General features: G+C 40.4%; 1 protein-coding gene across 1 annotated transcript; it reads right to left on the reverse strand.

Annotated features, from left to right (window-relative positions):
* Window positions 1-23,208: 23,208 nt before the first annotated feature.
* LOC108039203 lies at window positions 23,209-27,357 on the reverse strand. Its single transcript, XM_017116131.2, has 3 exons — window positions 27,199-27,357; window positions 26,079-27,135; window positions 23,209-25,366 (listed from the first exon to the last, which is right to left on the reverse strand). The coding sequence occupies exons 1-3, from the start codon at window positions 27,272-27,274 to the stop codon at window positions 23,209-23,211; spliced, it is 3,291 nt and encodes a 1,096-aa protein (XP_016971620.2). The 5' UTR covers window positions 27,275-27,357.
* Between the last annotated feature and the right edge of the window lie 262 nt (window positions 27,358-27,619).

Below are 27,619 nucleotides of genomic sequence, written 5' to 3' on the forward strand. Positions count from 1 at the left end.
TCTAAAGATGACTCTTTAAATTTAACTATTTGAATTTTCCTGGAATTCTTTCCAAGTCATATCATAATTTTGCTAACAGTTTTAATCATTGGATCCAAAGACATTATTTTGGTAATAAAAAATTACCATATTCTTTCTTTAGTTCTGTCTTTCCTTTAATGTGGTAATTAAACTACGTCGGTATCAAGGGGAGATAAACCAATTTTTGGCCGCCGAGGTTCGCCTACAATCCCGACAATTTGTTCTATTAATAAAGCAATTCCAAAACGATTAAGACCCGCAAAGTGACCACAAGACAGAATGCCGCTGTAAAGCGTCTCGATGATGGGCAGAAACTCATTTGGACATTTATAGCCGACAAGATGAGTGGTCACAATGCTGCAGTCTTTACGAGGGGAGTAGCAAGTAAGTTGGGCAAAACCAAGGCAAAGCCAGAGTTGTAAATCACTTTGTTGCGGTCTAAGGAAGTGGGGCTGGGGCGGGGGGGAGAAGGGGAGAAGGGGAGGACGCTTTCCTTTTCCCGACGGCGCCATAAATTTAATTTGAAATTAATTTTTTTGCCGCTACCAGAAAGGAGGCTGCCAGCGAGTCGGGTCATCAAAATGCTAAGCTATGTACAGTGGATCGCAGCTTATTTCGTGCAGTTACCTAAAAAAAGTTCAAGTCGTTATTCCTGCTAAACTAAAAAAGGTAACAGAACAATTTAAATGCAGTATTTTAAAAGGGAATATAAACTTGTTTATTAAATTAAAACGATTTCCTTAATCGTAAAAACAAAATACTTATTAAATAAAACAAAAATGTGCAGGCTTTTTCATGCCGCAGCTTATTTGTGCAGTTCATTCTTCTTAACTTATTATTTGTAATTTAAAGCTAATATTTGGTATGTCCTCCTATCTGGTTCAGGACAGCTTTGAGACGATTTCCCAAGGAAGAAACTAACGTTTTAGTGGTTTCCACTGGATTTTGGCCATTCTTCCATAAGAACACTTTACATGTCGTTTTTGTTCGAAATCTTCCTCTTCTTATAGCGATGTCCAATATTTCCCAAAACTTTTTGATCACATTTAAGTCTGGAGACTATGCTGGCGTTATGACGGCATGAGGGCAGTTCAGACAAGATAAACCTCCACATTCCTGCTGAATGCTTCGGATCGTTGTCCTGGTCAAATCGAAATCGATCGCGTATGCCCAGTTTTCAGCAGTTTGGAGCAGGTTTTCCTTATGAATCTGTAGGTATATCTTGGCCATCCATGATAACTTAAAAAAAAAACCAGGTTGCCCCGCCAGAAGCTGCCATACAGGCCCAAAACCATAACATGACCCCCGCCATGCTTGACCATAGCTTATAGGTGTTTGCTTTCCAGCTCTGTATTAGGAACAAGGGAGCATATTCTTCTTCCGATTTCGATTTAGAATGACGTGTTATTTGCAGACGAGTCAAAATGTAACCTTTTTGGTTTAATATGTTTGGCGGCACCTAATACAGAGCTGGAAAGCAAACACCTATAAGCTATGGTCAAGCATGGCGGGGGTCATGTTATGGTTTTGGGCCTGTATGGCAGCTTCTGGCGGGGCAACCTGGTTTTTTTTTTAAGTTATCATGGATGGCCAAGATATACCTACAGATTCATAAGGAAAACCTGCTCCAAACTGCTGAAAAACTGGGCATACGCGATCGGTTTCGATTTGACCAGGACAACGATCCGAAGCATTCAGCAGGAATTGTGGAGGTTTATCTTGTCTGGAACTGCCCTCATGCCGTCATAACGCCAGCATAGTCTCCAGACTTAAATGTGATCAAAATTTTTTGGGAAATATTGGACATCGCTATAAGGAAGAGGAAGATTTCGAACAAAAACGACATGTAAGTGTTCTTATGGAAGAATGGCCAAATTCCAGTGGAAACCACTAAAAGTTAGTTTCTTCCTTGGGAAATCGTCTCAAAGCTGTCCTGAACCAGATGGAGGACATACCAAATATTAGCTTTTAAATTACAAATAATAAGTTAAGAAGAATGAACTGCACGAAATAAGCTGCGGCATGAAAAAGCCTGACTTTTGTTTTATTTAATAAGTATTTTGTTTTTACGATTAAGGAAATCGTTTTAATTTAATAAACAAGTTTTATTCCCTTTTAAAATACTGCATTTAATTTTTCTGTTATCTTTTTAGTTTAGCAGGAATAACGACTTGAACTTTTTTAGGTAACTGCACGAAATAGCTGCGATCCACTGTAAATGATAAGCACAATGCTGCGATCCAGCCCACAAGTCCGCGGAGGCAACTTGGCCAAGTGAACATTTTGTCCCCTTCTCGAGCCTTTTGGCTTTGGCTTATTTTTGCACGCCACCTAAATATGGTAAGGCACGCATTTGTTGTAAAATGCAAAATTGAATATTGAGTGCAGCCAAGGAGCAGGCCAAAAAGGTGCTGCCACGGCGGGGATCGGGGGAGGCGAGGGGCTCCTTTGGCCCCTTGTAATTATGAGGAATGCACTCGATAAAAATTGAAGTTTTCATTTCGCGAAAGTTTTTCACCAGCAGCCCAGGCAGCAAGAGCCAAGAGCTACAACAGTAGCCCCGAAAACAAGCAAAGGAAACATTTATTGTTCTCCCGTTAAGGCAAAAAGCGAGGCTCGGGCATAAAGTCTTCCCAGATCTCCAGCGACCGCAAGGGCATGCGAACTAAATTTCGTACAATTATGAGACCAAAACAAGAATGAGCCCAACTGGCGGGGATTCGAACAGGATAATACCTGGAAGTAAGACAGAAGTTGAAAATGATTCCGATTAAAATTTAAAAACCCGTAGTTTCAATATTCTCATTTGGCTAAATAGAAGATGATTTCATTTAAAAGTAAGGTTTTAATAGCTCCAAGAACAATTCAAATTTATAAAAACGATTTAAGTTTTGGATTATGTTATGGAAGAAAGAAATATACATTTTACAAAGTGTAATCCATAACAGTACAGCAATGGACATAAAATGTTAAGTGAATGAATAATGATCATAAACACTTTTAAAGTTATTTATTTTTAAATAAATGAACATTTAAAAATACTTGTTATATCTAAAAGTCGAAATTTATTGTTTTTTTAATTTGATGTGATCATCGATTACCACCTTTGAACGAGCATCCCCGCTGATACCCCGTTTAGCATTTGGTATAGACGAAACCGACAACAGAGCTCATAAAACGAAGTTGCAAACGGTAGCAGAAAACCGCAACAAAACAATCGAGGTGCATGTGGGAGGTCCTGTTTGGCCATAATGACAACCGCAATGGAGACCACCAGGTGAGTTGCATGCAAATTTTCCCCCGATGCTCCCTCCCAGCTCCTCCTTCTGCAGATACTACCGAAAAGATCCCCCGAAATCGCAGGCGACAAACTTACGAATTGCTCATGTCAATGGTCCAAGTCGCTGGGGAGTTTGGGGATCGCGGTTTTAGTGGGTGGTGGTGGGTTAAACTGGGGATAGAAGCGCCAGGGAGCGATCATAATCTATGGGAAGCTGGGAACCATGGCCAGGAAGTTTTCGGCAATGTTCGCCAGGCTGCCGGTTTTGTTTTCCTTTTTTTATATGCTGATTGGCATTAATAATGGATTATCACGATCAGGCACTGGAGTGTATGGAAATATCGCTCTACGGGAAGTGTGAGTGTGTGTGCACTCAAAGAATCCGATGTTTTATTGAGATTTAAAGGAGATTAATAATAAATTTCATGAATAAAATATTCAAAAAATTGTCTTAGCAAGACTTAAATTTTAAGTTTAACTAATTCGTTGATAAGATATTATTTAATGAATAAACAACTCAGGTTTTACATAATATTGGCTTAATCGAGTGAAATATAGTAAATGATTTAAATTTATTAAGCCAACAATACATTAATTTTCAATGCAAGATACTACTCTACAAATAGTATTTTAGTTAAGTCCTTTTTTTTAAATTAACTATTTTGTAACGCTAGGATTAGATTAGGTATTAAAGTCTAGTCAAGTTTCAAAATGTTATTTAGCTTGTGTCCTATTATTTTTTCGAGTGCCTCTGTTTGGGTGGGGAGCTCCAGAGCAAGTCTCTCATCATCGTTGGCTTTTCTGTTTTCGGCAGTGTTCATATCGTGCGATCATCAAATAATGTGAACGTGTGATCAACGCTTACACTCGGGGAAAAGGGAGGGAAGTTGGGTGGAGGGGGCACTGCCTCGTGTGTTACACTAACTTATTTATGCGAAATATTTTGAAATCGTGTTTGCAGTGCAGCGTGCGCTTCGTCGTCGCCTTTTTTTGTTCGATTCGGACAGGGGCCAGAAAGGACCATCGACCCCCCTTTAAGCCCCCGCACACCCCTTAACTTAACCCGCTGCTGGCCCCCTTAACCCCCCGCCACTGGCAGACATGCAGACAGTTTCAGCTTCAGTTTTCGGTGGCTCAACTTTAGCATCAGCATCCTCTTCCTCGGCCACAACAACGTGACCCTCTTTTTGCGCCTGCAGATCACGAATTATTCAGAATTTCTTTTTTCAGGCCTCCATAACCTTGCGAATGGGTTAGGGTATGCCAACTTAGTTGCCATCTTGGCCACTCCAGAGCCCGAAAATCGAATCGGGGCTACCTGACATCGCCCCTCCGACCGGCATGATCTTATAAGGGGATGTGTGCTGCTCACTAACTGCTGCCGATTCCATTTTTTCAGCTAGTGAAAGGGCTTAAGTGATCACTGGTGCAGGAATAGAGAAGTATTACAAATAAAATATTTAAATAAATACTTTATAATAATAGCTAATGTTGAAATTAAATTGTATATCCGTAAAATCCATTGTTTTAACATTGTTGAACAATAAAAACTACAATACAGAAATTGTAGTCCCCTGACGTAATTTATTTGCTTTTAAATTGTATTTATTATGTTTTCACATTAATTAAAATTTTATTGGAAAAATGTTTGTCAATATTGTATTTACATAAGAATTGGACGTTAGTTATGGTAAAAATAAAAAAGGCTGTATACAAAAATCTTTAGACTGTAATTAAATTTTTGTAGGTAATAACAAGGTAAATATTTAGTTTAGTTTTTGTATTTCAGTATATTCTTTGATAGTTTTAGCAAGTAATGTTTAAGCTCTTTTCATTATCTTTTTCTGGGCATACAAGTATTCGGCTTAAAGTCTACAAATGCTTTACCCTTTTTTCAGCTAACTCGCTTTCGTTATTTGTGCTTCGGATGCTGCTTTGCTTATGCATCTCAAGCCTCGCTGGCAAAATGCTTTCGGCTGCTTATGAGTCATGTGAAAGCGCCCAGAAGAGGAGAAGCCGCCGATCCGAGGTCTGGAAAAGGGAAGGGAAGGAAGGGAAGGGAGGGGGTGGCGAGCGAGATTCCGGATGATTGTGAAAATTATGTTTGCTCTGAGCTGCGCGCATACTCGTACACGTTCTTCTTCGCGGAGGATGGAACTGGCCATGGGCCTGGAAACGAAATGAGGCTGGGACTCGCGATCGGCAGGTTCATGTGGCGTCGGTGAAAGGCTACCATCATCAGCTCTCGGGCTCACTCCGACCTAATCATCATTGGCCATTGTTATTAACATGATTATCTGCATTATGCCCGAGCCCCCGAGAAACCAAGTTGAAAGTTCAGGCGGCGTTTAAGCATGATTATGAATTGGGTCAACATGTGGTCGGTCGGTCGGTCGGTAAGTCGGTTCATCGATCTGCCCGATTGGCGATGCGATGTTCAATTATGCCAAGCCAAGCATTTCGCAAATGCGTTTAGCCCCAAAACGACCATGTTGCTGAGTCGAGAGAGACCTGCCAGCCAAATGCAATGAAAATGAGACATATCGCAAAACTTAAGTCTCCTTACGGGTCGCAAGCGATTGACAACTGACAGGACGAACAGACATAGCGACCCCTTGTACTCCCTCAAACTCTATAAGGAGTTGGGCAGCCACTGCGAGAATTAAAAACAAATTAATACTAAGAGGTATGCAATTATTTTCATAACCCATTTTACTTTATTTACGTTTTAATGTTTATTAATATTATTATTTGATTTAAAGGCCTATGAGTAGTTCATTAATTTGACAACATTTTATAGGAACTCATTTTACCATGTTAAAAGAGTTAGGTTAGCGAAATGTTTCCCATTATTATTTTTTGTTGTCAGAGAGCTTGTTATGTTTGTAATGAATCCATCTTAAATAGTTCCTCTGACTATTACAAAGTACATTTTTTTTTAATTTTTCTTATTTTTTAATACATATGTCAAATAAATTTAAGGCTATATTTTTAGTACTTAGAATAATTATATTTGACATTTGTTTTAAGCAGACTTTACTTATTCTCCGCGAATGCCATTAAAAACAACTATCCAATTCTCATGAAACTTTTGTTCTAAGTGCATGGAAATCTCGGTGAAGAAATCGTGTTTGGCTATTGATGCGGCTTATTATATGCAAATTTGGCCCAAAACAAACCGCACAGCCCCAAAGCGAGTGCTGACCATAAAGAAGAAAATGTCAACGGAGGCCTTCTGCTTGGCGTTCTTGTTTTTCCCTCGACTTTCGAGGAGCCTGCGTAAATTCACAAAATATTGACACCGCCGCAGCTTGAGGGCCAAAAGCCGTGACAGTGATCGAAATGTGTCTTGTCTAGGAGAGGAGGAGAAGGAGCTTGGAAGCTGGAACCTGGATTCTCAACCTGAAACTGAACCCGAGATGTTGTCTCCTCGATTCGAAATAGCTGACTTGGCAGCCGCCACAAACAATTGCGGGCGGTTTGTTTGTGACGTTTGCTTAACAAGAAGAAAATTGCTGCAATTCTTTACAAGTTTTTGAGACTTGCAGGCAAGATTGTGGGCTTCGTCGTTCCCATGTCTCCGGTTTTGTTCCCCGAAGCTCCTTCGATGCGTTCGCCATGCGTTTGTCATGCCAAAAGTGTAGTAAATTGTGTGGCACTTAAGTCAACACATGGCTGCAAGGATGGGGATTGTCGAGCAGCCAATTTGCATGTGGGGGCACATTGCGCTAAGGGAATTGTGCGCTCTATTTTGACTTTGACTTTGATAGATCTCCTCAGGCTGCTTTTTGTTCAGCCTTTTTTGCCGTAAGCGGAACAGATCCAAGCTGTGCGATTACAAGATGTACGGTAGGGTCGTGTTGTGGTGGAGGTAATAAAAATAAATAAGAGTGATTTAGTCTCTTAAATGGTGTTTAATTAGAGCTCGAATATAGGATATTACAAATAAGTAAAATTACCCTTTAGGCCTCCTTTCTCATCAGATCTTTAATGTATTTTTTTCTGTTTTGGCTTTAATGGTGTAAGTGCCGGTTCAAAGAAATCAATTTAATTTCATAAATTATTTGGGAAAATATATAATCACCCTCATTATTTATCGCACCACTTAAATTATTATATATACTTAACTGAGAAATCTCCATGCCTTATCTAAAACTAACATAACTAACTAGCAAATGTAATTGAACTATATTCAAACTATAACACAAACACCTTATAAATTTTTTTTGTATTATTATTATAACTCTGATAACTTTTCTAAACATCGGTGTTGGCTCATGATTTTTAAGGGATTAAGAGTCATTGCTGCTGCTGAATTGTCTTGTAGTTGTTATATCTAGATTAAAACTTCGGCATTTGGGAATTTTGGTCGTCTTAATCAGGAGTTGAACATATATAAGCCACTCAAGTTAAGTCGATGTGTGTGGTTCTTCCTCTGTTTTCCGCTTTATCTTAATCCCCTGAAAGTACAACGTAGGCCAGTTTAAATACGTAAAAACCCCTTCTCGGCTTGACCTCGACCTCTTTGCAGTGGGGCTGAGTGGGGGCTCATTATGCCACCGAAATGAATGCAAATCGGCGGCATTAACTTCACATCCTGCGGTACAATTAAGTGCCCTGCCCCGTTCCTCTGCCCACAAATGGATCTGTCCTCTTCCATCTGCACGTGGTTATCAGCAACTTTGAGGCTTATCACGCCGCCACACTCTCACTTACTTTGGGGCACAACACACTACACTGCGGAATCGAGTGCCTGGCACAAATTTGCAATTATAATTTTGCGCCCAGTCGCTCTTTTTCCGTGGCGGCGTTTTCCTTTTGGCCAGACTCGAATTTTTTGCCCAGTCGCCGCGGCGATTTAATCTCTTTTGGCTAGCCGCAACTCCAGCTCCAGCTCTGTGGACCAGCTCGTAGTTCAACAATTGAATTTTAAGGCCCGAGTCTGGATGTGGATGTGGATGTGGATCTGGGGTCCTTTTGCATGTTTGCCATCGCAACTCCGCGGGCTTGGGGGCATTTCTCTAAGGCCGCCACAAGCGCAGCTAATTGGATTTCTCTCCTGGGAGAGCCGACGATGGAGCAGACGGAGCCCCGACTACGTAAAACATATAGATAATGTCTTGATCAGACAGCCAGTCCACTCCGCTGAGCCCCTCCACACCCCCCGCAGTCAGCGAGCGGCCAGGCTGCAACTTTGTTTGGCTGCGGCCAAATTGTAATAGTAAAGCACACTGCGAAAAATTATAGTAATAATCTTTATTCTTATGACAATATTAGGGGGGAAATTATTTTATATTTGAGCATGGAAGTCAAATATATTTTGAATCATAAAATGATGGGCAAATTTTCAAAGGATGTTCAAGTTTATGCCACGAAAACTATTATATTATACACATTAACTTGAATATCATTCTTAATAATACAATAATAATTACTTTTTTCACATCAAACAAAAGCTAAATCCATCAGAAATTACTTTTAACTTTCTTTTTTGTAATGCATAATGTATATATATCAGAATCTTTTTTAAAATTACATTGTTTCCCTTCAACAGTATTATTATGTTTTTCATATTTTAATATATTTTTTCCAAGTCGAAATGATTTTAAAGCTTAAGCCGAAAGAATTTGCAATAACTGCAATACTGCTTGGTCATGTCTTAAATTGTAATTAAAAACAATTTATTTTGAAAAGTGCATACATCCGATATTTAAATTTCTCCGAGTGCACTGCGCAGTACTTGCATGTGTAGCTCTTCCAGCATCAGATGAATGATTTTGCCTGGCTGGCCGATGAGAAACGCGTGTAAAGCAGCAATTAATTTGTACTACAAAAAACAGTTTGCTGTCCGTTCCTCGTGGGTTTTTTCGGGGTGCGTGGCCAACTCTCTGGATCGGATCCGTCTGTGGCTGCGTTGGCAACAAAGGTTACAAAGCAATTATAGGGCCCCGGACCGCTCCGCACACCTATAAAGTGTGGTCCGTGTTATGATTCTCTTAGCATATGAGGAGCACAAGAGGAAGAGTCCAGGACGAGATGATCTCCCATGTGGCCGCGACACGACGACCTCTATGAATATTGCTCGCCGCCGGTCGACCCGGGAATAAGCACAGAAAATATAAAAGGAAAACCGAGAAGGTCCGATCCAAGATCCAACTCTGAGTCCGATTCCTGGCCAAAAAATCACAGAGTCGCATGCGTTGTTGTTGTTGCTGTTTTGGGGTTGAGCTCTTGAGCGCACTTTTTGTAATCTACGCTATAATCATGCACTGAGTAAATTCGCATAGCCGCCCATTATTCCACCCACTTTGGTTTTTTTTTGGTTTCGCCTTTTTTGTTTTTGTGGTTTTTCGGCTTGGAGTGCAAAGCGAAGCATTCAATTTGGATTTTGTTATTGCTGAACCGGGTATATCGGTTTGGGAATTGTGTGAGGTGAATAATATATAATATAGAATACAAAAGTCCTAGAAATAAGTCAAGAGTGTATTCTGTGTATTCTCTGACTGTGGTTTTTTGGAAAAAATTGAGCTCAAAGCCTTAAAATCCTTACAATTATGTGATACTCATAATCGTTATATGTTCGTTTAACACAAAATTGTGGATATTTTAAGTAATTAATAATAACTAAATATTAAAAAAAAAACTCTGATTAAATAATGTGATTGTCGAATATAGTTTTATTAGTATTCATAAATAAATACCATGAAAAAATGGATGAAACACTTATATTTTTTTTTTTTGCCAAATATTGTGAAATTTGGCTTGCAATCCAAAGAAGCTTTATTTAAAATATAAGTTGGGCAATCATTGAAGTACGCATATCAAACTTTAAATATTAATCTATGTTTGTCCCCTTAAATTTTAGGTTTTTGTAGTGTACTTTTTGTTTGTTCGACTGCACCAAAATACATTTAATTTTAGTATTTTTGCCGCAATTCATGGATTTCACATGGCTCGAATGCCGCACTCGTTCCCGGCCCTGTCCTTCCCCCGTCCCCTGACCCCCGACCGCCGACCGCCCCAGAAACTCCTCTGATCGATCGGCTTCTCAGCGCCGCCAGATGATCTACATTAAGAGAGAGATTTTTGCGGCTCGGCGGACCAAGGAAAAGCCAACTCCGACTCCAACTCCAACTCCACTTGAGGTCGGACCTTTTGCCTGGCTTTTGCCTTTCTGCACAAATAGCCGCCGTCGATGGGGGCGTGTTCTGTTTAAACTGTGTGCGCCAGGCCATGGTACAGTTTTAAGTAATTGCATTATGTTTAAGTTGGCTTTTTGCTTGTTTTTGGAGCAGAGTTCGGATTCGAAGTTTACTGGAAGTGGGCGGTTGAATTTTCGCTGGTTTCGCTTTGTATACTTTTTGCCGCATTGCAGATAAAGGCAGACTAAATAAATACCATAAAGCACGGCTGGGATGTTGTGAACTCTTTCATTCCTCGGAAGTAAAACATCACATGTGGGCTTAAATTAAGAGTTTTAACTAACTTAGTGTGGAATTTAAGTTGGCATTAATATATTTATTAAAATAAAACGAACTTTTTAATTTGAGTCACTTTGCAATGCGACCCACAGACAAATTATGCTCTCGGCTGATTTCGACAAATAAAATTAAGTCCCAATTTTGCATAAATTTTATCAATAATGCGTTTGCTTTTGTGTTATGATTTACTCTTTATTCTTTGTCGATTGCCAATTGATTTAGAATACGAATTCCTTAAAATATCCTTAACTTATCTTTACCATTTTTCATTCAAATTCGAAGCACGGCAGCACAACATTCCTTGTCAGAAACATATGCCGAAAAGCCAGAGTAGATTCTTTTAATCATACTGACCCATACTTTGCATCTCAGTGTGGGTAAACCAGTTTCCGAAACTTTTACCTCATTAGGGAGATGATCTCATCGATGATCCATTTATGTCACAAAATGTTCGGCTCGTTTGGAGTGCATCTAGATCCACTTCAGAATGTTTCCTAACAGGTGATCCCCACCCCATTTCCAGTCCACTTCCCAACACTTTGGCCGTCTGAGCTACTTAACATAAACAAACAGCGATTTGTGGCCCCTTAAGCGATCCATAATCAAAAAATGCAGCATTAATCAGCCGGGATCCCAGATGAACCCGAACCCTAACCAAGAGCTCTTTTCGGGGGACCCCCCACAAGTCGCCGGAGCCTCGGAGAGTAGACTAATTAAAAAGCATATTACGAATGTTATTAACATGACAGCGAACACAGCGCCACGATCGAGAGATGGAGGGGCTATAAAACAGCCTCCGAACAGCAACAAGCCTAAAGATAATGAGCAGGGAATGGGAATGGGACTGAGAACGAGAACGGCAAGCGATTCAAATCGATGTGCATATTTCGAAACAGATTTCTGCCTGCGAAAATTTTTCGTTTGTTGGGGTTATTTAATCCAATTAACAGAGACAATTATCGAAATCAGGTAAACCCACACGGCGAGCATCCGACGATATTGTCACTAATGAGTTATGATGCACAGACGACAGAAGCGGACGAGGCACCATACCATCCATACACCATCCATATCCAAACCGTCTTGGACCCATTGAGCCAGCTGCACCAGCTGGCTGACTTGGGACTCCGACTCCGACTCCGACTTTAACTGAAATGCTGAACATTTTAAACCATAACATTTTATTAACATAATAAAATCAAAATTATCAACAAAGTCGTCAATGTCGCGACACAAACTGGGACCCACGGACAAACGGACAGAGAAACGGAGTCTGAGACGAAAATGAAAATGAGACGACTTTGGAGGTAAGGTAACGAGGCTGGAGGTTGCAAGTTGGAAGATCTAGCTGAATCAGGCAGCTAAACTGATTGGCATCGCTTCTCGGTTTCCTTCTGGAGATGGCCACATCACGTGAGTGGGTTAATGGGACTCACGGATGCCGGTATCTGAAGGGTTGTCATTTTTAAGTTTTCTAAATTTAAGTTCTATAAAAATATAAGCTAATTTATAAATTACATTAGTTCAAAGGAAAACGTTAAATTTCAGAATGTTTTTTTAAGAACTGTTTTAAAAATCTATGTTCATTAACTTAAGAAGTGCATTAAAATGTTATGGTAAATAATTGTAATTGTAAGATGAATTTTAATATTCAGCATTTTCGTGACCTCAAGAACCATCTCTAACCTTTTCCAGATTGACACTCAGACGATCAACGATCATAGTTGGAAAATTTGTGTCTCTGGACCTGGGACTCAAATTTCCTCCGTCATCCATAATGCCTATTATACATATAGTAAACTGCAGCATTTATGTCCGAGGGGAACAGTTGATGGCGCTTAGCCCAGCTGGCTTGGGCTGGAATAGGTGCTGTTTAACTGGCCCACACTCATTGTCAGCCCAGCGCCGTCCAGCCAATATCTTCCGATAGTTTAGAGTGTGTCTGGGGCATCAGATACGATGCTCCCCATCATCGCGGTCGCCACATGCGGCGAGGCATCCCTAGATGGCAGAATTATGATTTACTATAATGAAGCTCTATATGGACGGCCTGATAGGCATCGGTTTGGTGTCGATTGGGCCGCAGATTGTCATAAAGTTGATGACTTGTTATCGATTTTTAAACAGACCGCAATAATCATATATATCTGACGATTGTGATATTAGGGTTAATTTATACGAAAACCTTTTTCAATGATAATAGTAAAAAGTTTTGGCTAAACAGGTTCAAACTGGAGCGTTATGAATTAAACCTTGCTTTTTAAAACTCTATAACATTTTTTAGGTCACCATTACCCAAAATAAAGTCAAATTTATACAAAAGTTAAGTGTTGACAATATTTTTAAACCCTAATGGTCTTGGCCCTGTTTTAGCTATTTAGACCATACAAAATTTGTCATTGTTTTCTTAAGTCAGGCAATTTCGAAATATAAAACAGGCGTTTATTTATTTTCTGAATCTTCCTCTAAGAAACAAATATGCACAGAATTATTATAGATGCCGATAGAATTCCTTTCGAAAAGGAGAGCATTTTTTGGAATTTTTCCCCATGCCGATCTCATCATTTCCGATGAAATTCCACATGTGACTCCTTTTTATGCGCCTTCTTTTTTGATTTGCTCAATTCCAAAACAGGGCATTGCTCATAAATTTTATTATGAACTCGAACCCGACTCGAACTCATCCCCCCGTTGAGAGCGTTGCGAGGCCCATAAACAACATGCAGAAATTACTTGTTTAAAATTTGTCACACCATTAGTAAAAAATGAAAAATATAAAAAAACGGCGGCGAAAGGATCTCGCTGAGTTGGTGGACGTGATCGTGGAGCAGGCCCAGAGATTTCCAGCCTGCAGCCTGCAATCGAAAATATCCAGAGTCCCAGGGAGACCTTGTTTGCTCTTGATTTTATCAACCGCAAAACATCTACTCAAGTGTCAGTGTCACTCGGCCCAGCAGGAGGCGGCTTCGATGGCGACGACTGGCCGACCGAGATCGGGTCTGGAAAACCTTAAAAACTCAGACCCACGGACCATCCCAGGCGTTGAAAAATGAAGAACAGACAGCCGAAGCGAGAAATAAAGCGGAGGAGCAGAAATTCCCCAAAACGAAGTTCAAGTCCAAGTCGAACTTTATCCATATAATGAATACACCCTCAACTTAAGTGCATAATTTATAACGAAGTCCGGCGAGCAGGCGCAGACAAAGCTGGCAAAATCAAGCAAGATCGTTGGAGCTCCAGGTTATACACTCAGAAAAATGTTTAAAAATGTTTCTCATAAAATGTTTCTTTTGACTTTTACCGTGCTTAAAATGACATTTATATTATATACCACATTTTAAAATTAGAGTGAGTAAGAAATTTAAAACTATGTTTAATAATTTGGAAAAAAATGTTTAATTAATGCTCCGCAAAATTTTAGTATGTACTAAATTATTTTTGATTTATTTTTAATTACCTTTTATTTTATCTGGTTAAATATCTTGTAAAAATGTTAAGACAATTACCTAAATAATATTGTTAAGTGCAATTACTTAAAAATTTACGCAATATAATTTTTTTAAGTGCAACTGCATCCGAATCCGTATCTGCGGAGGTGTGTGTGTGTTAATAAATTTCTTAATAAAACATGCAAATTCAAATGCATTTATCTAGATCAGCCAAAAGCGACAAAATTTAACGCTCATACCATTTATCAGAAACGTTTTATTTTCACGTTTTATATTTTTTTTGCATTTTTGCCCTCTACCTTTATTTTTTGGCACACGTCGTCGTAGCTGTCTTTGGGTTACGGGTAGGGTCCTGATACGGTTAAGGTTACAGAAAGATATTGCGCTCTTGACCACAGCCAAAAAACCAGTTGATCTTAATAAATATTTTGACTTTTGACAAATGCCTTTTTCGCCAACAATGCGCGAAACAATGGACCAAGGACGGAAACAAGGACAACGATAGGGGTGTGGTCCTGTTCAGCCATAAATATATCGAAGGGAGGACGAGGACTCGCAAACTATTCAAACCAGAAACCGCCACAATTTCTTGGGCAATTTGCACAAATGTTTTAGATGCCAAAATGAGGGGAAAATGTGTCAGTAGGTGGGGCTGCGCAGGCAAATGGCAATTTATGTCAAATATCATATACCCTAAACATTTTGGGTGGCAACAAAGATAGATTTATAGAGCAACGTAGGCATTTGGGAGCAAGCAAATGAGTGTTTATGGGAACTCGTGAAATAACTGGCTTAAAATATAAGAAATCTGGAGAGACTTTGGTAACAAATTTGTTAAATTGAAATTAAAATGTATTAAATATAAAGCTTTTTTAAGTTAATTTTTGTAACGATAATATAAAATTTCAAAACTTATTTTTATGTTCTTTAATTAATATATAAGAACCGCACCCAATATTACTCAGCTTTTCTGGGATCACAATCTAGACGATTCAGTTGATTTCAGTGACTCATTCTGTTTTATAGATGTCAAACTGGGTCAACTTGAAGAAAAACCCACTATCTCCTTATTTTTTCGCTGGCCGCTAATTTCAATGTAAATGACTTAACACTAACCCAATGACCCAATGGACAAATTCTTGTACCGAGAATGGTGTGTTTTTGTGTGCGTTCTTAGTGACTCTGTTTTGTTCTTGCCGAGGTAATTATAACGCAAAATCTGCCAGGCCACGACCATTGTTCGGATGGAGCCCAGAGATATGCGCACTCAGATAAACTCTGCCATCACAATGGCTAGGAACGTGCATTATAATTATTTTCATAATAAACTTGACAGAATTATAGTTTTTAGCAATTAAATATAAACAACGCTGAAACGAGAAAAGGAAAAACAAGAATAGAACGACAACAATTATGTGAATAATCCGGCGGAGGGGGTTTTTGGGGTGGTGCATCGGAAATGTGCAAACCGAAAAACAAAATCCAAACCTATCCTATGCCAAAGACAAGACAAGTCGAGCCAAGATTCAAGGCCAAAGTTTAAAGAACATGTTTCGCGGGGACCAAGGGAGGGTCTGTCAATAATGACGATGATGAGTCGCCGGTTCATCATCGCTCGGATCATCATTTGCTGGATCTCTGGCCATAATTAATGACTAACATTTGGCCAGGCGTAGTCAGTCAAACTCGCGCTTCATCTAACAGCACAGAAACAGCGACGAACAACGAAATTTTCTATGTGTGATTGATAACCCCGAAACCGAAGTGATGCAAAACCAGCTTTAATTATACCCTTCCAAGGGGGTTTTATTGGTTTTTCCAGAATTCAGTCAAGCAATAGGTCTTATTATATTAACAATCTTTTGAAAGGACGTTTAAAATTGACTTTACGAATCAGAGAATGTTTAATAATACAACTATAATATTATATTTATTTACTAACGAACTTAATAACATTTTCGGCTGATTGATATTTTTAAGAGAAACGGTATTATAAAATCATACTTTTGCTGTCAATATATAAACAAAGATACATTAAACTTTAATGATTAGAAGGGAGTCACTATAGGCATAAATATTTAATATATTTATTTAATTAAAAAATCATACTTATTTTATCAATATATAAATAAAGACAAATTGAAAGAAATGCTTAATATATGCCTAATATTTAATACAATAATAACTTTTTCTAATTCTAATTAATTGCAGTGCTTTATTTGAATGGGAATATTGAAATTATTCCTTTTGGAAGATTATCCGTTTGTTCTATTTTATTTTCTTCCGTGCTGATTTATATTTTTGTAGGCATGGAGCGTATGTGCTACTTCGGTATCAGGAATTAGAGTTTCTTAATTTTTTCCTGACTTATTCGAGTTTGAGTTCGAGTGTTGGCTTGGCTGGGTGATTTTGACGTTTGGCCCGCAGGAGTGCCGTGCAGGTTGACTGGCAATATCAATCAAAAAACGAGTACGAATCCGTTTGCAAAATTATTCAAATTTAAAAATATCTGGAATCGAGCAGCAAGTGCATTTGAAAGCGATAACAAAAAAACACACACACGCCAAACAAAAAGCAAGTTAAAAGAGCGGACGAGCCATAAAACAGGTCTTGGTGGGAATCCGTAAACGAAACCCCCAAAACTGAGATGAGACTTGGGACTGCGACTGCGACTGATGCTGCTGTGTGGTCCTCAGCTGGGGTCTGGGTGGATTTTCTTGGTTTTCTTGGTTTTAATTAACAACTTTACAGCACATTTCAAGCGGTGAAACTTTCGGGGCGTTGAATGCTGCGATCCGCCTATTAACATAAGACGTTCGATCTCCAGTCGCTCCTTTCCTATATGGCAGTCATATAAAATGCACAGTGAAAATTAACACGCTTTTCGGTTCACGCCGCATCGGAAGTCTCTCAGAAAGTCGGACCCACCACAGCGTCTGTCATCCAAAATATGCAAATTGACTCGACTCTCCTCTCTTCAGGCTGTCTTTTTCGAATACGACTATATGTATATATCCCCGGCGATTGCCCCTCATTTACGCATCTTTTTTCGTCTTTGTTTGTCAAACTCATGATATTTTTACGGGTGTTATGGATTTATGCGGAAATGTTATAAAATTTGTTCGTGTTTCTCCAGCTTTATTGTATGCTTGTGTGAACTAATAATTGACTATGGCTAATGCCCCAGAGGAGGCAATAGCTATTATCGACTAACATTTAGCCTAACTGGAACTAAAGTTAGTTGTTTAATCTCATTTGGAAACGCATTGAAGAAAAGGTCGGGGTTTTCATTCGGAGAGGTGTCTATTAAAAGGAAAAACCTTCAAATTGTTATAGTAATACCCTGTTTCTACATACGCGTTATGAAAATATTTCCTTATGTACTAAAATCAGGATTTAATTGTGTTAAAACGAACATATTCATATTCTATTTTTCAAGATTTATATTATCAAAAATCAATTCTCCCTTCTAATCGAATCCTTTTCAATTATGTACCCATCCGTACGCTTTATTATTGATTCCCAAATTTTTCGTATGCCACCATTTATTCCATTTCACATTTAGCTAACCAAATCAAACAATCAGCACCTCTTTGCTTCGACGCAATTCAAGTCCGGGGAAATGAGAACCCAGCCACAAAAACTGAACCACACCTTTCCAGTCCGACTTACTAGCATAATTACGCCGAAACCTGCGGAAATAACAAAACCAAATATGACGATGAAAATACTGGAGGGGCCGTCATAAATCTCAGGTCCCATGAAACGCAACAAATTAACATTATTAAAATTTGGTTTTCGACACAGAAAACAAAGCGAAACAAAACGAAAAACAAAGCACGAAAAATTCAAAAATACTGAACAAATAATATTTTATTTGGACTAAACTAGTGGCGAGAGATGTGTGTCCCGATTCCAGGTGCTAAGTGAGGAAGTAAACGTTGTCAAGGGAAATCAACAAAAAACCCCTCAAAAGTGAACGGAGAACACGAAGGCGCCGTTGTCGCTGGGAAAATATAACTTTAGTACCCAAAGCTATTCAAGGAACTATAAAGAATTGACGGAGAACCAGGATTTCGGTGCATTCTTCGTAGTTCAGAAATTTACGATTCGATAATAAATCAAAACGAAATCGATCGAAGCAAACGAAACGAAATTTTCGATGCCCTAATTCATTTTTTATTGAGGTGCACTGGAAAAGGAGAATAATCAATAATCAGGCACAGTTGGAAATCAGGACACCCATAAAAAAACCTCTCAACCGACTCTCATATAAATAAAATTTAATGTTTATATGGCGCACACACCTCCAATTTATGTTCGACTCGGGAGTGGAAGCCTCGGAACGAAGACAAAGAGTGTTGGCCTAACAATGGCAAGTCCTTTTCTCCTTTTCCCCCGCTCCTTCGACATTTCTTGGCTTGTTTAGTGGATGATAAATTGCTGCCGTGTGTGAGCGTCTCCCAGCGTGGATCATGGATCCTACCGATCCTACCGATCCCACCACCAGCAATTGTTATGATTTGTTTATGCCTTTTTGGGAGCAGCTGTACCACGCCCGTTCAAAATACAGCCTGTACCCGAAACAGTCAGAAATAAATACAATTCAATCACGAATTCAGCAGAGATAACTCAGAGTTTACACTGAACAATATTAGTAACAGCTGACAATATCCGAAAGTATACTGCTATACTTATACATCGTATTGTCCTATAAATAAACCAGATTTCTTGTTTTATTTTTAATACGAGTAGGTAATATTTAAATCAAGTAGAACAAATGCAAATTTAATTTAAAAGTCCTAACAAATGTATTTTTTATATAATTGAAGGGTACAACATTTTTTATTTAAGTGTAGATCCAAACAGAATGTAATCGCCTTTGTTATTTTTTCACACCTAACTGTAACTTATCTGGATCGTCATCGATCAGGAAGTCCCGCATATTGCATTCGGAATAGCGCTCACCCCGAAAAACGTACTAATTGTAGGAAACAAAGCCCCCAAAATTAATGCAATCTATTGTGAGATTCAACACGATTCCAGTTAGTAACGCCGATTAGGATCTGCCAGTGGCCTCACGCACGGATCGAGGACATTAATGTGTCAACATGTGCGACGATAGGAAGCCAGCGAGCAGCCACACAAAGATATGTTCACAGTAGTCCGGGCAGTGACGACTAGTTCCTGGTAGCAGGACCCTGGCTGCCGATAAGGATCAGGACACGATTCGTGCGAATGTCGCCCAGGGAGCCCGAGGAAAACGACCACAACAATGCACGCATAATGAGCAAATCTGGTTGAGATATCAACTGCCATATGGGCACCCGTAACATTAAAATCTTCAACTTCAAGTCGGGCTGGAAAATAAAAAATGTGTATAAATGGTATCTTTTCCGTTAATGCCTTTTTGCAAGCTACATAAATCTTTGAAGGAGAAAACTTCGGTTTTATTGCCCGTATGCAAAGTAGGCCCTGGATTCCCAACTGACCTTCAACCCTTTGCTTTTCACTCTCAACTGCTGCGGTTGACCGCATTATTGTCTCAAAGGGGTTCCCTGGGATAACTTGATTAGAGGCAATACTCCGTTTGTTCCTTCGGCGAACATTATTCTTGATTAAGTCACATTAATTATGATAATGATGGCCCCGAAACGAATCCCGGGACAAAGGCGAAAATCTCAGACAATCGCAATTGAAATGGGAACAGGATATTGTCTGGCATCCGTATAAATAAAAAAGAAAGGACGGAATCCGGGTCGTGTGCGCAAATAAAAAATAGTGCGTTTGAGCGAGGAGCAAAAGGTAAAAGTGTGATAAATGTCAATTTCCTGCTCAGCATTTCGGACACGCTGATGACTTCATCAGTCGCGAGATCCTTATGCGGAAGTTATCTAATAACCGGCCGACTCTGGTAATCCTTTTATGGAATTAATCAAGTGTGGCCATGACAAAAAAGAGATATTCCAGCTGTCCTTGGCGAACGCGCAGATGCAAGAGAATTATTTCTTTTCATTTGGCTTACGAATGCAACAAATTGTGTAATTCTAATAAAAAGTGAAGCCATATCGGGCAATAAGAAAATAGCTAAAAGAAAAAATCAGACAGTTTCCAAACAAATTTTAACAAATAAATAGCAACGTTGAACATTTTGTGGTTTAACAATAAAACAACCCGCTTGATTGTACTTATAAATATGTATGTATATGTATGTTTTTATCGAAAAGTAAAAGGAATTATGTTGTACCCAAATATTTGTGTTTTAACTTAACTAATAACTTAAAACGGCAAAGAAGTATTAGGAGGACCGATTACATTTTAACTCTGCTAGCACTGCAAATCACACAACTGATAAAAATAATTTAACTAAATAAAACAAACTTCAACCAATTCAAGTACAAGAAAAGCGTAAGGAAGCAATGAAAATTGGAAATTCTTCAATTATTCAGCTCACATTCCGGGCGAGAGGCATTCATAAATTATCCATAAACCATTACAGCAATTGGCTAGAGGAATAATCAAATTTATGGACATTGATACAGTGCAATGCCTTGAATCGAAAATAAACAATTTTTATAGTTTATGTGGTGTTTGTCGATGTGATTTCCGCTCGGGAACAACCTCAGGTGGGCTCTGTCCGTCAAATTCTGTTCGGTTTTCGGATTCAGTTGCAGTCTGCATATTAAAACAAAGAAGGTAAAATTCAGAGGCAAAGAAGTGCAGCTGCCTTGCAAATGATCCTCAAGTGACCGCAAAAGGGCCCAAATGGGCAAATGACAAATGGAAACTCCTTGAAAATCTTAAGCAACTGTCACAGCAAGCTGACTGTTGGCAAAATAACAATTAGAAAACAGTTGCAAAAGCTGATCTGTTTTTTGGCGATCATTAATCACGCAAAAGAGGTGACAGTCCTAAGATCCCTTGATCGATTTGAATTACTCGAAATCAGCTTCACATCGAGTGTCATTAATTATGCCAGAGTTTTGTAGTTCAAGAGGGTCCCGCCATTAACGGGTTAGCTAAATAAATAACGCTTGCTGACAAAAATGCAGATCTCTCGGTTTGAATTCCTAATCAAGTATCATTAATCACGGGGTCGCTTTGATTTTGGCATACGTTCAAGGTGACGGCACGAACAATTGCCGCCTCTGGCTCTTTTTCCTCACGTGACATTGGAAATGTAATTTTTCCGGCCATACCACCCCGAAGTTTTCCCTCCCTCGAATGGCCACCGAACTACTGTGCCATGCCAAAAACTCGAATTCAAAGGCATCCACATGCAATTTGCCGCCTTGTTGCTGCGAAACTAGAACACGAATGAGAACTTTTTATTGCCATTATGCTGGCTGGCTTTGTTTGCCCTTAGCCAACGACAAAAAAGCATACGAAAAGAGTTCTGAGCTTGGGTAAAACGAAAATGGTATACCCTTATTTTAAGGTAATAAATATTTCATGCGTTACATGAAAACTATTCAGATGGCTTTAGACTTTGTTATATGTCAAAATTTAAATAAGATTAGAAAGCAATTGTGTTTGATTGTAATTATATATTGTATTTTATATTTATTGTAATTCTTCAATAAATGTAACATTTGCTCAACAATCATATAAAAATGTATAAATAATGTGAATGCTTTTAAATGAAGTAATAATTAATATTCACAAAATATTAGACTTTTCCTGTTTAACAGTATTTAATTTGAAGATAAGTGTTATCATTTTAACCGGGCCAATAAAGTTGACATAGCTGAACTTATCAAGTGTATTAAATAGCCAGGCCCCTAAGGTCAATTTTAATTCCGAGGCATTGAACTTGTTGTTGTAGTTGGTGGGGTGGCTAAATAAAAGAAGGCGGAAAAGGGGGAGTGATGGGGACCGACCTCGCCTTGGCTTCGATTCTGTGATTTTGGGAGCTAGAGAACTTGTAAAGGCATGCAATTAATTCCTCAATGTTTGCATTGTTGTTACGTGTGGAGTTCGGATCGCAAACAACCAACTGCCAAAAGATATCTTGTAGTTACACAAAGCACAAAATGCGTTAATTAACAGAAATATGCAGCGCCCACTTGCTAAAAATCCAAACACTGGCAGAAACCGAAATGAACGCCCCTCGAGGTAAATAAAATTTGTATGCCGAGGACTCGATAAACCTGGAAGGCAGCTTATGCCCAGGTTATTTATGATTTTTCGCATAAATTTACGCGAACGCTCGTAAAAATGCGTGAAATACGACATTTTGAGTTCTGTGAAAGTGTAACAGACTCCGACCCCCAGCAAAAGATATACCCGCAGACCTGGCCAAAGATCAGCAACACACTGCTCAGCAGCTCGCCGTGAACAATGTGGCAACATTTGCGTGATTTGTGGCTTTCAGAGCGTTAAGCTCCAGCAACAATGTTGCTAATAGACCTGGCCAAAAGCCTGACGAGGAATCCGCTTCTAGGCAGCCCGAAATTCCCAGACAATCGAATAGTCCTTTCTCACGGGCTGGGAATTTCAACAGAACAAGTAGCCAAGTTGTTTAGAGTTGTTAAGAAAACTATTGCTCCTTTAATAGCATTTTATTTATATAGTTAATAAACATTTGGCAGATAGACGAAATTATAAGACTGCCAAAGGCACTTGTTTAAATTTAAAAGCCGTCCCTGCAGAACAAAAACTTTGAATAATTTAAAAAGAGTGAAGATATGTGATATGTATCAACAAATTAAGAACAATGTATCTATATTTATTAGAAAGGAATTTGGAACCATTTCAAAACCCAAATAGTAATTTATGCCAAATCCAAAAAGAAAAGTAAGAAAAACTACATTTAATTTTCAAAATCCCTTGATAGTTTCCTCATCCTTAAAAAAAACATTGCAGATTTAAGTGCTTGCAATACAAATGTATATATTTAAAGGTTTTACAGTCGTTCTAGTTTATGCATTGTAAAAGATTCCTGGTCGTTTAAATATTTTTATATTATATGCTGATTTCAATCATCCGCCAAGTCACCCACACCCACCGTGGCCTGCGGAGGAGCAGTGGTGACCGCACTGAAGGGCAGGGCGTGCTGGGTGGCCGAGGCCCAACTTCTGCGGGGAAGGATCCGGCCAAAATTGAAGTACTTCTGCCGCAGCTTGTCCTTGATCTCATCCTCGTTCATGATGGCACTGGCCTCGCGGAAATTGAGGAAAATGCGGCCCTTGTCGTCGGTTTTAATGGGTAGAATTTCGGTGCAGACATTTCGGGCCTTGAGCAGGAAGCCCTCCTCCTCCTGTTCACCCGCGGCAGATGGAGGTCCTCCGGCGAGGTTTATCAGCCGATCTTCAGGGAGCGCCGCCACACTATCCAGACGGGAGTCCATCGACAGGGATCTGGGTGGTTTGGCCGTGCTTGGGTGGTTTTTCTTCTTCCTCAGGCAAAACGGATCCCGATCGCTGGCCTTGACATATTGAACCACCGGCCGATTGACGCCCCACTTCGGTCGATCGTCCATCTTGTTGGCATCCTTGTCCTTGCTTTGGTTCTTCTTCAGATTCTTGTCCTTGTCTTTGTCCTTGCTCTTTGCCTTAAATGTGGTTGTCGTGGTGGTGGTTGTGGTAGTTGTGGTTTCATGATCCTTCTCAGCAGTGGATTCCTTAGCGGGTTGGGTCTGAGACTTGGATGTCTGGGTGGTGGTGGTGGTGGAAACCTCCCTCTTCAGTAAAACTTTGTAGAAGTTATCGTGGAACAGACAGAGATCGCAATTCAGGGGCAACTCTGTTTGGGTCTCCACATCCGCCTGGTGACCCAACTCGTGATGGTGTTCGTCTCGCTCATCTGAACTGTTTAGACTTCCCAGTTGAAGAGGGGTCTTCAGGGGTATTAGTGCTAGTTTATCTTGTTCGGCAATCGAAACAGGAGCCACATCCACCTCCAAGGAATCTGGGGAGAAGCAACCACTGGCGGTGACCAAGTCCGTTCTTCCGGACCTCGCAGTCTCCAGTGGTTCCTCCTCCTCCTTCTCCGCCTGATAACCATCCTCTGTGTAAATCGAGGTATCCGTACGATGGGTCATCGTGGCCTTCGAATAGGAACCCGGAGTCTGAAGTGGTTTCTGCATGGGCTGTTGCATAAAGTAAGTGGCTATCTGTAGGTTACCAATGGCATTTTGGAGTCCAAAAATATCGCTGGTAACGGGCAATGGAATAAGGGTAGCTGGTTGCATCAGCAGAGCCATGTTTTCTTTATCTTCGCCCAGGAAAGAGGTCTGTCTTTTGGTTTGGGCACCTTCTTTTGGTTCCTCCTTCTTGGAATCCTTGGGTATTTTAATGGGCTTCGTGATAGTGCGTCGAAGGTTGATGGGTGTGCCTATCAGGACTTTTTCTTCGGTGATAACTGGAGGTGCAGCTCTTGGTGTATTGGAGGGTTCTTCTTCTTGGGGTGAAGCTTGCTCCGCCCCAGTTTCCACATCCTCCTCTTCCTCCTCCACGGATTGAACTCTTAGTAGCTCGGACTCCCCCTCTTCGGTTTCCTGGGACATTTTAGATGGCTGGCGAACCAACCGTTTCATTTGTTTTTCCAACTTGGCCGCAACTTCAGCTTTTTGAATGGCATCTAGCATTACCTGCTGCTTTTTCTGCTGAGCCTCCTCTCGTTCCAGAAGAGTTCTCCTCTCGAATTCCAGACGCTCCTGCTCCAATTGATTCTGTCTACGCATGCGATCCTCCTCGATCTGCTCCTCCTGCCGATGGCGTTCCAGTTCCCATTTCCGAATCAATTCCCTCTCGTGAAGTTGCTTCTTAATGGCATTGTGGTACTCGGCTGCCTTGCGCCTCTTGTCCATCCTTTCGGCCAGAGTTTGGGCATCCAGGGGCGCATTCTGACCCCTCAAGTAGGTGGAGGAGGACTGCATGGACTGGACGTCGTCCTCGCTGTCCTTGAGATCGTGCATCCCGCGACTGAGCCATCCTGGTGGCTGCTGGGATGGCTGATGGCCAAGACCCCCGTTGAAGTTGGCCCAGCGGGCTCGTTCCCTTTCGTGTTGTTCGTGGACGTAGAAGTCGCTCTGCTCCGGATTGCCAATGTGCACCTGGTAGGTATTCGAGGTCGAAACGTCGCGACTCATACTCATGTTCGAGGAGCTGGGCGGAGCGGGCATATAGCAACAGCTGTATACAAATTAAAAAATATATTTTTGATATGTAGGGTTATACTTATTGCAGACAAAAAATGTAATATTTAACTAAGAATGTATGGTAATTCGAACAAAAATATAAAATTTTACTTTCACAAATTATGTAATTGTTGTCCTAAAAATAATAGCATTCGTAGCCATGAATTCAAATGCATTGCTTAAAAAAATGTACCATTCAAAAAACATTCATGATTCTGCTTACATTTTTAGTTTTTTAAAAAATCACATATTCGTTAAACAGGTTTTTAACTTATTTTGAGTAAATTATATATTAATTATTTTAAATTATATATTTATTTTTGCGTATTATCTCCATAAATAGTCAAAAATTTATATTAATAAGTGTTTTCCTTTATTGGAAATAAAAATGTAAGTAGTTAATAATTTTAATTTAATTACTCAAATATTTAGACGTCAGATAAATAATTTATTGTCAATCAAACACCGAATTCAATGCAGCATTACAAAAATACAAGATTTGTGATAATTTGATTACTCAATTAATATTTTATGAACTGCGAATGTGAATAATTTGAATGTCAAATCCTAACTTTGATAAGTAAAACAGGCTTTTAATATTTTTTTTATGAAAAGTTATTAAAGCTGGTTACCCAGTCCAAGTGTTTCGTGTTTAATTGCAGTTTGCTAATTTGCTTTTTGTGTGATTGGGTCACTTGGTTACTCACCCATCGGCCATGTATCCATCGGCTGCGAGTGGCTCGTATCCCTGCCCTGGCACACGTCGTCCCTTGATGGTGTACGCCTTGCTCAGGGGATTTCCCGGGGGTGGATGGAGGGGAATGGGGACGGGAATCGGTGCAGGAATGGGTGCAGCTGTGGTGCCCGCCTGTATCGATCGCCGGAGGCGTCGGCACCCAGCCACGCCCCCTCCCACGGCGCCCACGCCTCCGCCGTCCAGGACACTGGCACTGCCCATGCCACTAATGCTCTCGATTTGACTCGCACCGTCGTTGAACCAAATGTCGGGAGTGTGGGGATTCTTGGGCGTATCGCTCAGATAGCCGGAAGTGTCTTCCTCCTGGCAACCCGGAGGTCCCTGGACTCCACCGCCACCTCCTCCTCCTACTCCTACCCCGAGCGGGTTGCCAGCGCCTCCCGGGGGATTGTTTAATCGATGTGGCCCGTTGCCGGGATCAATGTCAGTTGGCTTCCCCGTCTTTTCCTGGTGCCTCACCCTCTGCCTAATGGCTGGCAAACTGGGACTCCGCAGGCGTTGCTGTTGCTGTTGCTGCTGGAGATGTTGCTGCTGTTGCTGCAGCATAAGTTGCTGGTGCTGCAGCTTCAGGTGCTGCTGCGCCTCCTGTCGCGAGTTCTGCATTCTTCCCTTGGCTGTTTGCAGGGATGTGGGCACCAGTTCCGCGTAGCGAGCGGGATTCTGCATCTGACGGGAAGTCATTCCGGGTGCATAGCTGCCCCTCCTCGTCCTGCGGTACATGGACTCATCCTCGTCCTCGAAGTCCGCGTCGGCGTCCACATCCAGATCGTCGATATACCGCTCCAACTGATTCATGTACGCCTGATTGCCATGCCGATACTCCGGCTGGCGCAGGATCAATTGCATATCCGGGCCTTGATTTCGCCGCGAATGACTGGACGTTTGATTGGAGGTCGAGGTCTGACTGAGATCCAAGTTGGAGTAGTAGGTGCGAATGGAGGTGCGTTCGATCTTATGGTGCGAGGTGTGCTGATGATGATACATCTCATCCATGCGAGCTATTTCCTCTGTTGAAAAATGTACTTATTATTTATATAAATTAATTACATATATCCTTTGAGTTGACCAACCTCTCTCCTTGGCCCATTGCTGCTTCTTCAAGTCCAACAACCTGTGCGTTTGCCTGGCCTCCGGTCCCGTAATCATGTCAGTTCATTGCACTTCCACTTCACAGACCAGAAATATCAAAGGTCGGCTGGAATCCTAGCACTCGGTGAAGCACCACACCAAGGCTGTGCAGGAGCCTCACTGAAATTCCTTCGAACCCGGGGCACCGACAGCCGAAATTCGATTTGTTTTGCATTGGAATGCCAGCGGGTCGTCCTGGCAACAACGAGCCCCATTCAAGGAGTAAACAAAGCCAATTTTGGTACCTTTTTAAAGGGGTGTTGCGAATTTTATATGATGTTTACCAGATATAGAAATGTTACAGAATACTTTGAATTTTAAATTTAAATAAAATTGTGTATTTAATTAAAATTGATAGGAATA

This window comes from Drosophila rhopaloa, unplaced genomic scaffold (genome assembly GCF_018152115.1).
Source record: "Drosophila rhopaloa isolate 14029-0021.01 unplaced genomic scaffold, ASM1815211v1 contig_47, whole genome shotgun sequence".
Lineage (NCBI taxonomy): Eukaryota > Metazoa > Arthropoda > Insecta > Diptera > Drosophilidae > Drosophila > Drosophila rhopaloa.